At 39.1% G+C, this 13,033-nt stretch overlaps 1 protein-coding gene across 5 annotated transcripts in view; it reads left to right on the top strand.

Annotated features, from left to right (window-relative positions):
* Window positions 1-13,033, top strand: part of LOC149787571 (protein deacetylase HDAC6-like) — a 548,042-nt gene that overhangs the window by 90,933 nt on the left and 444,076 nt on the right. For all 5 annotated transcript variants that reach the window (XM_089973728.1, XM_089973727.1, XM_089973729.1 and 2 more), the window contains exons 20-21: window positions 10,409-10,449; window positions 10,818-10,914. In XM_089973728.1, coding sequence (XP_089829854.1) covers window positions 10,409-10,449; window positions 10,818-10,914 — 138 coding nt within the window. The remainder of the gene's footprint in view (window positions 1-10,408; window positions 10,450-10,817; window positions 10,915-13,033) is intronic.

Genomic DNA, 13,033 nt, shown 5'->3' with positions numbered 1-13,033 from the left:
TTTTCAATTGCAAAACTCTTTGAGTGGAAAATCTACGATTTTCCTCAACGTCGTTTTCGTCGTAAATTCTTTGAATTTTGTTTAAGGCCACTCCCCGCTATCGCGTTCATGATAGCGCTGGTTGTTGCATCGGTGGATGGCTTTGCCATCAATGACTGAGCCGCCAATGACTCTAGTTTTTCTTCCACGGCGTTATTTATTACTTTACTGACATTTGCAGGCATCACTGTCGTTGATGGCATCACCGGTGGTTTCTGTTTTCTTTTTCTCACCAACGATGCTAGTTTATCTCGTGCGGCAGAAAACGCCCTTCCGGCAACATCTCCAATAGCACTAATACCCCTATCACGAATAACGTCAATAGCCTTCATTGATAATTGTTTGGCTAACGGCGCTAATTTTGGAGCCATTCTTGTAAATAACCCCGCAATGGTATTACCGAGACCATCTCCATAGTACGCGCGGTAAACAGGCAATCGCGAGTTTACCACGTAGACGAGTACTGGTTTATCATGGTTGTAGTGTATGATCATCTTATTATTATCATGTTAATGTTTTCCAATTAGTGATTGTGATCACCAGTGATTGATCAATCGCTGTAATGACCGTGGTCATCATGACCATCCACGAGTTCGTTTATGAGCATTCGATATATATCAATACCCATTACGCCGCCGGCAAATAGCCGCCTGCAAATATCAGCGGCTTCATTAATAATTTCTCTGGAATTATTTCCGGCTCGTTTCCCTCCGATAAGTACTTCAAACCGTGATATATCACTGAGAACATTACCAGGACAAGTAACGCTAGCGTTGAAACTCTTAGTTCCATTTGAATATCCACTAGCGGTAAATTTCTTAGTGGGATTAATCTCATTCACTCGGCTTTTTACGTTTTGATGAAAATTCTGATACGTGTCATCCGATGGTATTCTAACTAGATGGTGTTTTGCTAAGAATACTATTCTTGTCCAATGTTCCAATTTCGTTATTCTATCGTCATAACCACTATTGATGTGTCTATCTCGTATTGTTTTTTTAAAATTCTTAGCAGTAAAATCAACTAATTCTTTTCCATCTCGATAATTTCTAATTTCATCTATTGTACTTTTTTTAAGTATTCTTGAGGGTATGTTTCCTTTCAAGGTAATTATTGATTCTTCTTGTTCTTGTAATTCTTCTTCTGGCTCTTTTGCAGTAGCACCTTCTAATTCTTCTTCGTCGGCGATTGTAACATAAGGTTCTTGTGGATCGAGGGGCGGTGCAATAGGTCGTGGTTGGCGCTGTTGTAGTTCTTTTAATACTCGTTCTTTTCGTTGTTGTTGCCGTGAGGTGGTTACTATATCCACGGGAAGTGTTTCTAAAGACTTTTTTATTTGTTCGGTCTCTGCTGCTATCTTTTCAAGCACACCGAGAACGGGTACAGTTGACGCCGTAACATCTTTTTTCGCTTTAGTTACCGGGGCAAATAACTGTTCGCTTCCAACAGCAAAATCAGTTTGCATTTGTTGCCGCGTTTGAAGTTTCTCTCTCACTCTGTCTCGTAACGGTATAAACTTTTTAAGCGCTGCTAGTCTTTCACGTGCTAATCTCGTTGTAAGTGATTCACCTACCATTTATTATAAATAAAATTCTTCTAATTTTATAATACAAAACCCCAACACGTCATTGCAATTATCAGGTCAAAGTATCCATCAACGACAAAGTCAAACTATACGACGCAATCCGGGAATGCTTCAAAAATAATCACGGGGAGGGTTTTAAACTAGTGGTTGCTGAACACGGTGATGATAACAGCAACTACGTGAAAACGGCGGTGTCGCAGTAATTATCTGCGACCATTCAGTACGCACATAGTTGTATAGGAAAATCCAGATTGATAAGAATTCTTGGAGGAGAAAATCCTATGTAGAAATATACCTGCACACGTATATGACTTCGCTGATGGCAAAAAAAAAAATGTTGTTTTAACGTTTTATTTTTTTTTTACTTGTACACACAAGTAACTTCAATGAGTATAATCGGTGATTTCAATTGAGAGAGTTCTCTCCTGCACAGCGTCTTCGTCTAGAATCTTCCTGATGTTTTTAATTTTATTAGAGATTTCTCGACGCCGTTCAAAAGCCTGTCCGAGTTTTTGTCGTATTTTTTCAACGGTAGTAAACAATCCAATAAATGCATTTACGTCATTGCCATACAGGTTTTCATTGATCGTATATTGTAATCGCTTTATAAAAGAATACTCACGTGGCAAGGTATATCGACCTTTCTTTGATTGCTCGTTAATAATTTCATAATCGGACAATATTTTTTGGTTATCAAGCTTATCAGATAATACAATTCCTTGATTTTTTAATTTTGAAATTTCAGTTAAAATGTTATTGATGTCTTCGATATTCATATTCTTATAAACATCTTTATTTCTAATATAAAAAAAAAATGTTTTACAAAATGAACTCTAGGCACATAAAGGTGCTGTTAACATCTTTACTGCCTAGAGAAATATGTGCGTGATTATGGACTCATATAACATGAAGTTGCCACCGCATCTTCGTGTTAACAGAGAGTATTATGATTGGACGGCACATACATAAAAGACCCGTTTGGCAACCCCGCTGGCGCCCTATGACGTCAGAGAGGTCCATCGGTTACATCCATCAACAACACATCTTGGAACCCCTTGGGTGCCTTCGCATCCATCTGAGCCCAAGGGAACCCCGAAACATACATCTCCGGGAGGGAGGCCTAGGGTGACAAACGTCATCGTAGACCGCCCAGAAGATATGCTTGGGGGGACATCACTACATGTACTTAATTAAGGATGGATATATTTACAATGAAATGATGGGACGGCACAAGACAGCACAAACATAAAACGTCCGATTCGACCAATCAAAAGCAACCCAATTAAATTAACCCGGTTGCATGATTGTGAACAAAAGACAACCACACGCCCGGGTCAAGTGCGTGGGTTAGTTTTGATTGATCGAATCGGCTTTTGAAAGCCCCAGGCTTATAACGAGTCGGTTTATATATAAAGTGACTAATACAGCGGCGTCAGTCACAAGGTGTGTGTTAATTTGAATTCCCTTGAATCGTTAAATCCTTGAATACTTATTAATGGTGTTTCACAGCATTTAAATGAAACCAAATATTTGAATAAAACATTAAAAAAAAGAATACAGCTGTTAGATAACAGCGTGTATTTCATTAGTTTTCATCGTAAAATGATTAATTAATCGTAACATTAATTGGACTTCAAGGGACGTAACTCTTGTCATGCGACGCTATCTCAAAACGAGTTATCTCCCTTGATGCTCATTCAGATAATATGAAAATCGAATTCTGTGTCCGGTCTTTTTTGAGATCGCTGTTTTAGTTATATTTTCTGCAACAAATCGTACTGCGGGCATACAAATATCAAAATATCTACTGGCTTCATTCATTGACTGAAAAGTTTTTTCTTCGTGTGTTGTTGTATCAAATGATTTTACACTCTTTGCTTTCTTTGAGTATTTACCAGTTCCGCCTTTTTTGGTATTCTGACTTTGCGAGATAGCTTGCAGGTTTATAAGAGAATTATCAGTTTTATTATTATTAATATGATCAATCACAAACCCATTCTCGATTAATCCGTTAAATACTTCAAATACCATCCTGTGAACATAATAGCTTTTTCCTCCCGCAGTAAACATCAAATACCCGCTATTACTAGCAACACCAACCGGCTTTTTAGTCTACGATGTCTAACAACACCGTCACGAGATGCTTCATAATTGACGAGCACGGGATGCGGTTGAAATTCTTCGTTCATTTGTATAACAATATTCATTACTTGGTTTAATTATAAACCTTTCAATGTAGTCTTGAGGAGTTTTTATAATCCTGTCGTTGTTGGAGTCAATGACGGCATTTTTTATTCGTTTGTCATAATAGCGTTTTAGTTCCCTGTATCGTTTGCCGCCACAATTGATACATAATTGTGATTTACCACGCACCCCAACGTGGCAAACCAAGCACGGGAGGGGGCCATTTGAACCATTACGAACGCTTTGTAAATGATATCCACAAAATTCACCTCTACATGATTTATTGCACGGGGTTGTCGACCCAATCATCAACCATTTGCAGTGATTCATTATATAATAATTCTTTCATTTAAATACTTGTTTTAATTATATGGAGGAGGAGTTTGAGAGATTATCAGCAATCAAGCGTTACAAAAATGTTAAATTTAATCTCCATAGAACCCTCAAGGACGTACCAAAAGCGTTAATAAACGATAGAACCCTGTTAAATAAAATTCGTGATTGTATCAATGAATTCAAGCGTGATGGTGCATCTCACACCTGGTCAACATTTCGAATTGATGGCGTTGTTGATGCTACCATGAACGACAAACGCGCGGCAACGATAATATCACAACTTGGCTCCAGCAAGTATTTCTTCAGAGTGAAATTCATTGTCCGGATGGAATCAGGCAATTGGATTATACGAGATAAATTTGAACCAGTTCGTAGCGGCAACAAGGCGGTTACGTTGAGCCGCGACTCCAAGCCGGGGCTGTTAACTGGAATAGACAAACCATACTATGAACGAGCGTATCCTGAAACAGCAGTTGTTTATGGAATATACCCGTTAAATAAGAAACCTGATATTGGAAAACTAGCGCCGATGAAACAGTCAACGTCGTCAGTGGCGAAGCCACTCAGTTGTGTAGCAGAACGAATAATAGAGCATTTTACAAATGCATGTCGAGGAAACAAACTGACTGATCTACGGCGTAGTAAAATCAACCAATGGGAACTGACAGTGCGCGAGCGTGGAGCAACCATCAGTGACATAGCTAAATTGGAAACGTTGCTGAGATTTCCAATAACCGTTACAACGATAACCGGACAAGTATTATACGAATCAAAATATAAATCAAAAGGAACCCCAATTAAAATTATTGATCATAACGAACACGCGTGGACGTCCGCGGTCACAATATTTCCACGGGAACGAACCGTAAAGTATATACCTGAAGAATTCCTGGGAGAACAATTCTCCAAGAATGGTTTCCTCAATGAGGGGAAACTATTCGACGCTATTGCGCATTTAAGTAAAAACGACCCAGTGTCGGTGTGGTTACTTCGCAGCGCTGAAAACGATACGGATTCCTTTGATCAGTTTGTGCGACCAAATGGCGAATTATACCGCACTGAAGCGTTTCACAACAAGATGAAAAAAACCGCCATGGAATTTGGTGAGCATGATGAACAGTTACTAACAAATTGTTTTACAATTCCATCGGTTGCAGCTCATTTTGCAGCAAAGAAAAATGCATGGAGACCAACACGCAAAGAATTCCTCCCGGATATACAATCTAGTTGTTTGGAATACTATCACGGCGGATTATGGAACACAAAATACGACCGTGAAAGAGTTATTTCCGTCGACATGGTTGCTTGTTATCCAGCTAGTTTTCTTGGTTATGGATCAGCCGCTGAGTACTTTAAACGATTTGGACACCCTGGACATGAAATGACCCGTGTTGCAATTAATGGGCCGCTGCCTGATTTCGATTTAACCGGATTCGCTCGTGTGGTATCATTTGAATTCGCAGCAGGACTTCATCGCTTCCAATAGCGCTGCTACGGTTTATGATTGATTGTAGCATGCTTGTATCGTTGATTGTCAGCAACGCGATAATATCATATCGGAAACAAACCAACGTGTGGTTACCAGAACCGGAACGTCTTGATAGTATAATTGACGAATCCAGAGCACAGATTGATGCCGACGAAGAATATATCATCGAATGGTCCAAACGGATATTTAATCAGCGAAACAGCGAGGCAAAAGATCTCGGTAGAAGAATAATTGGTAAATTTACTCAAGGAGGAAAAAACTGCGACTACAAACGATATTGCTCACGGCTGATTATTGATGACGCCGAATACGACTTTGTAATCGCTGATGCAGTGGCGAAAAATCGATACGTAAATTGCAAAACAGCTCTGCTGTCCAATGGAACAAAGTTGGGTACAGTTGTTACTTACGCCGATGGAGACAGCCCCGCGTATCCGCATTTGAGGGCGTCTATGTTGGGTTATGCTTGTATCAATTTATTTTCAATGTTAAATAGATTTCCTGACACCGCAGTTAGAGTTGCGATTGATTCAATGTACATAGATGCAAAATATGAAAGCAACGTAGCCGCGCTTACTAATCCGGACGAGAGTTGGGGCACATGGAGAATTAAAAATGAAATACTACGCGATTATTCACCATCGGCAGATGTCACCGTTGAGAACAACTACTTACGCGGTGACAAATTGTCAGAGTGGTCTAATGCACCACCGTGTTCTGATCCAATTTGTAGATACAAAACAGTTTATTTAAGCGGCTGTGGTGGGTCAGGAAAGACGACTCGGGCAATTGAATTATTTCGAACGCGGGCAAATATAATCGTGCTGACACCGACCCATAGACTTGCAAGAGAAATAAAACAACGAAACGTTGATTCTTGCACTTATCACAGCTTTTTTCGATACAGCGGCGATAAATGGACCCCTGATCGAATGGGCGAGAAGTTCATTCCTGAGGTTATTATTTGGGATGAGATAGATACTGTTTCGTTAGATACGCTACAAATGTTTCTTGATTGGCTGTTGACAAAAAACTGCACGGTGATAATGTGTGGAGATCATGGCCAACCACCACCATTTGTCGGCGAACGCCCACATGATTGGTTGAGCGGGTTCGTGGATTATTATGAAGAAACCGATACTGATTACCGAGCACTTGATGAACAACTGCACGAGGTTAAGAAATTAATTAGATTACAGCCGGATAAAATCCAGTGTGAAATAATCCGTGAGGTGATTCCGGAAACTCCGTTAAATGAATTTTGGGAAGCATGGCGACCAAATGATTTGATTGTAGCGAGTAGAAAGATAGTCAGAGACACACTTCAGCGGAAGTTGTTTGCGTTGCATAAGGAAAAGTTTCTAACGCGTCCAGTGCCGTTGTGTTATAGGCCCGCGGATACACGACGACAAAACATTGAAGTTGAAATTCCAGGCCTGACAAAGTCAGGGACAGAAAAACAAATACTGGTGCTGAATGATATTGTACTCGTTGATATCAGCGTTGTCGAAGACGCGTTGCGTGCTGATAAATCGCCATGGACGCTAGGATACGCAACAACAATACATTCCTCGCAGGGATTGACTATCACGGATACAATTGTTTGGATAGTTGATAATCGCATCGAATGGTCGAATTTAGTCTATCTCGCAGTGTCCAGAGTACGGAGGATGAATCAGCTTCGAAGAATTGTTATTGACGAAGCCAGTGACAACGATGACATTATTAATGCTAGCGTCATTGATAGAAAACTCTCGGGTTACCGCCAACAGGATAAAAAAAAACAGCGGCGTTTTGATATTGATGCCGAATTAATAATTGCGCTACGACAACAACAAAATAATCACTGTGCGAGTTGCAATTGTATAATGCGTTGGCGTTATTCGGATAAAGACGCTCGCCAATTTACCGTGGATAGGATCGATAACAGTTTCGGTCATATCCGTGGTAATGTGAGGTTAACTTGTCTTGAGTGCAATAGACGCAACGGCACTAGTTAAGGCCACGTGGGGGTAATTGAGTATCATCAGGTATCACTTGTAGTTGCTCGCGAGTAAATCTGCGCTGAGGAGCAGTTGAATCCAATCTATAGATCGGTGGTCTACCAGTTGATCGTGTTATCGTTGATATGTTATGCGTGGTAACACTCCAAATAGGATCAGTAGCTCTTGCTCTGCCGCCTTCAAGTTCTCCTGGTTCATATAAATATCTAACAGTGACATTGCCGAGAATCGGCTTGGAAACGCTATCTATTTTTGATCTTTCGGGTATATACTTTTTTTTTATTGCGTCACTGGGCTTCATGTTAATTGCTCGGGTAATCTCGTTATTTAACGCTGCAATTACACCTGGTAATCTTTTGACCCATTCACGAGATCGTTTTTCCTGGATGAATTCTTTCGCGTGTTGATATCCAAATAACCGTTCAGCAAGAGTCCTATTGAATCGTTCAACAATTGCCTGATCACGATGTAGCGCAGCATGACCTCGTCGTACCGCGACGTTATGATGTTTCAACGCTGATAAAACAGCACCGCGAAATTCATTGCCAGGATCAACTTGTAATAGATTTGGCCAGCGCAGAGGACCTCTTCGATAAATCCGCTCAAACGCACCGGCTACTTCAGTTGCTGACTTTGTTTTCAAGGGCTCCGCTTGTTTGTATTGACTCGCAACATCAACTACAGTTAGCGCGTATTTGTAACCGTTGTCATGCGGCAGAAATAATATGTCAGCTTGATGAACTTCATTGGGTACGGTAACATCAAAGTGCGAGAAGTTGATTTGTTTAGGTGGTGGTAGATAGATTTGCCATATAGCCTGTTTGGATAACCAATTAGCCGCAGTGGCCTTTGTTACTTTTGCAGCGCTTGCGAGTTTATCAATTGCGGCTTTTCCTTTCCAGTATCCTCTCGGAGAATAATAGATGGATTCCATGTTGTTATTATAAACGCTAGCGTTTTCAATTACCAGCGCGAGAAGCTCCGCTTCCAATCATTAATTTACCTTTCATAGCCGATTTTACCAACCATGAAGCCAACTTTTCTTTGAGGGATTTATCAGGAATGGCATTTAACGCGTGAATTAATTTTGCATCCGCGATATGACGCTGTTGCAGATCACCGCTACGATAAGCTATATCATGTATCCGACATGCTTCGTCGATAGCGTTTATTGGATACTCACCGGGTCGCGGCTGATTTTGATCATTGAGTCTGATATCTAATCGTGTTCCGGGGCCACAGTAGCTATATCCTGGGAGGTGCTTTTCTCCTAGATACTTTGCCCAGGGAGTACCGGGGAGTTTTGATAACTTGGCTGCAATATCACCTCCTCGCTTTTTTTTAAAACGTCTCCAGGTCTAGCAGAAATAAATCTAAATTTCTTTGTACCACATGTCGCACACTTACCAGTAAGCGCCGATCTGTTATTTTTTGTGGTAATTGTTGTTTGATCGGTCGTTGAAGTACGCGTTTTACACTTTACACAATATAGATCCATAATTTATATATAGCGATTATGAATGTAATTGATTTTTCAGCGACTAAAACAAGAGAACCAGTTAAGCATCATGCAGCACTTCCCAACTCGATCCGGATGATTATCATTGGACCATCTGGATCCGGTAAGACGCAATTGTTACTTAATTTAATAATGAGATGGATGAAATGGGACAAGTTGTATTTGGTTGCTCCTAGCGTAGATGATCAACGATGCTACGAGGTGTTAAAGGATTTCAACGAGAATGCATCAGAGATCACCGAAAACAACGTCGTTGAGTTTATTACAGATATCGATGAAGCACCAAGCATCGATGATATTGATGGCGGCGTTAACAATTTAGTAGTGTACGATGATGTAATGTTAGACAATCAAAAAAACCCTGCTAGGATATTTTCGCGAGGCAGGCATAAAAACACGGATGCGATATATGTCACTCAACGATACACACAAATTCCAAAAGTAATCAGAGATAACTACAACGTACTTGCTGTGTTTAACGGCGTTGATACACACACGCTACGAAATATCTGGCAAACTTGGTGTGGCGGTGACATGGACTTTAATGTTTTTCGAAACTTTTTTAGTCATGCTCAGTCGACCCCACATGGATTTGTAACGATAAATTTACACGATCCTCGGGCACGATATCGTATCGGACTTGATCAAATATTCGGTTGAATTGTAAAAGATTCCCATCGTTAACTGTGTGTAGCAGCAGAGGGGGGCAATGACATCAACGCGGTCGTCGCTGTGTTTACCGGACGCTGACGACACTAAGATCGACGCGCGCAGCGATTAATTAAACCAGTGCGTCGACGTAACAATTGTGTGATTCCCCCCCCCCCCATGACGACGACAACATGGTTGTCGTCACTTTTTTTTACCACGCGGCGACAAGGCTTAATCTCTAAATGCAGAAAGTATCAATTAAACCAAATGACGTTTGAGACAAATGTCCGATTCGCCCCCTCTGCTGCTCATGTATGTGCATTTCTAGTGTTGTAATTAAATTATTTCATATAAATATAGATGAATTTCTAGTGTTAATTTATCTGTGTTCAACATTGCTGAACTCTTTTAACCGTTTTTGAGTGGAATTTCAAACTTTGATGCCAGATACACTTTACAAGTGGTAATATATTATTTGCTGAGACAGTTTGAAGTGAATGTCAGCTTATTTTATGATTCCCCAGGCCAAGATAGTACACTATACCTTTTAAGTCGAAGTCCTAATTTGCATTTTTTAAAAGCAATTTATTTTTATTTTACAGTCAAGGCAGGCAGATAGAACTGAATTAGAATATTTACACAGGTGAGTCTTAATGAAACTGCTGAGACATGTAAGAAAGTTTGAAACTAAAAATTCCTTTATATTTATTTCAAGCATTGAGGAGAGCCACTTGCATCTAATCCTTACTGATATATTATCTTATCATTTAATTTTTACATTTAGTTCTTATCAGGATATATGTGTCTGTTCTATTCAGGAAGTAGGATTCATTTTCATTATATGGCTTGAAAATTGATGTCGGAGACTTATTAGATGGATTTAAGAAGGTAGCTTCTTTATCAGCTGGCTGACTTTTATAATAATTTTAGCTGTTCTGACTTTTTTTTCTTAAAGAAATAAATGTATTAGAAAAGGACGTTCTGCCTTCATCAGTTTATTTTGTTCTCTAGTTCCTCGCATGTGGATTTCCTGATGAGTTTGAATGACAAGTTACCCATGGAAATGAGAGATCTAGGGGAGAAACACAACTCTGTCTACTTCAGCAATGTGAGTAAGGGGAAATCATAAAGATTTTATATTGTTAAATACAGGTTATTCCAGATTTTGTGTCTGTAGCAAGTGGCTACCAATATATATATATGTGTGTTGCTTATAGTTGCTCCCAGATTATAAGCGAGTATGTCTGGTATCTCATTGTCTAATACATATTATGATAAACTTTTTTTTACATCTCTATACTTTAAAAGAATTATGATCACATTTATATATAACTAGATAAAAGGGAAATCGTAAAGTTAACCATCTAGATATAACTAGGGAAAATGGAAATCTTAAAGTTAACCGTCTAGATTTAACTAGGGAAAAGGGCAGTCTTAAAGTTAACAAGTTTACACTAAATTGTAACTTGTGTGAGGTACTGATTTAAAGTTCTACTACTTGGTTCTTTTTCTAGGCTGACATTGGATTTTAAAACAATTTAGACCCCTGATATAAAGCAGTCCTTATCTTAGCAAATTCAGGTCTTGGAACACTTTTCATTGGAATATGTGTACCTCATTATTTTTTGTACAGAGTTTGTCCATGGCTGCTGAGAGTCTAATGTATCATAGTCTTAATATTTTCACCTTGTTTTAGAGAACAATGGGTAGTGTTTTCAGGAATTAATTGAAAAGTGAATGAAAAAAGGTTCTCAAGGGTTGTAGTGTTTATGGACTTTTGTAAAAAAAACCTTCTTTGTTATTTTTATATCTATGACATGTAACAAGCTGCAGATGAATGATGATAAAACTGAGGCCATTCTGATCACAACACAAAGACTTTCTCATTCACATCCTTTACCTCAAGCAATAAATATCAGCAACACCAACATTAAATTCACACAATCAGTATGAAACCTAGGTGTTACTCTGGACAGTACTCTCACATTACACCAACATGTCCTGAACATATGCTAGGCTGCATATCTTGAGCTGAGACGCATCAGCTCCATTCGCAAATATCTTTCAGTTGATGCCTCTAAAAAACTTGTGTGTTCATTAGTACTTTCAAGATTGGACTATTGTAACTCAATTCTGTCTGGTTCATCTCAATATCTACTCCAGAAACTTCAAAAAGTTCAAAACACAGCTGCTCGGATCATACTTAGAGTACCACGATCAGAGCACACCTCCCCACTGCTCTGTACCCTACACTGGCTATCCATTTGATCAGAATCAAACACAAAATTTGTTCTCTGTGCTATGTTTCACTGTCGGACTCTAGTCCAACATACCTATCTGACGTCACCCATGTTTACACACCAGCAAGATACTTAACGCTTCTCTTCTGACAATCGTATACTCATTATTCCCACTATGAAAAAAAAGTCATATGGACAGCATTCTTTTGCATACCAGGGCCCAGCAATGTGGAATGAATTGCCCACTGAACTTAGACACAAAGACACAGTGATCCAATTCAAGAGTGCCCTCAAAACTCACTTATTTCGACTGCAAGAACAAACTTAAAGACCTAATAATGTTTCCAACCTTAAATATTCTCAGCATGTTTTTTTATGTTTTCTAATTTCATGGTGTTTGTTTTTGTAATCATATCATTATATGGTTTTTTATCTTATAGGTGTTGTCTAATGTTGTAAAGTGCTTAGAGCTTCTAAAGATTAGGCGCTATACAAAGTCCTCATTATTATTATTATTACTGTAAATGTTCTTTGGAAAGAAAATTTAACAGAATATCTTATTAAAAGTTGTGAATTTCATAATGTAGATTCAAATTTGCAAGTTCTTTCTTCCATTTTCGAGCAATATATCAAGATTTCAGTTACCAATTTTGATTGCAAGTTTCTTCATGTTCAACAAACAGGGGTCAATTTTATGTGTTTTCTTGTTTAAAAAAATGGGATCCATGATTGACTTTGCATTTTAAACAGGTTCGTGAGTTATCAGGGCTTGAGTTATTGGGGAATTGGTGTACTAAAATGAATGAAAAATAATTGACGTACAGGTTGTTCTTTTAGTGCATGAGTATCATGGCTATTATGTGAAAGATGTTGAAATGGTGACACTTGTCCCTCTTAAATAACGTGCATTGAACTGCAGACAGCAGTGACCCAGATCTGTAGTTGTGCTGGCAGTGGTGGCAATTCTGATTTTATGCTATCGTCAGT

Source organism: Sinohyriopsis cumingii, chromosome 11 (assembly GCF_028554795.1).
Source record: "Sinohyriopsis cumingii isolate HCF-2022 chromosome 11, ASM2855479v2, whole genome shotgun sequence".
Classification (NCBI taxonomy): Eukaryota; Metazoa; Mollusca; class Bivalvia; order Unionida; family Unionidae; genus Sinohyriopsis; species Sinohyriopsis cumingii.
Note: the sequence above shows the minus strand (reverse complement) of the source record. Positions and strands in the feature narration are given on the sequence as shown.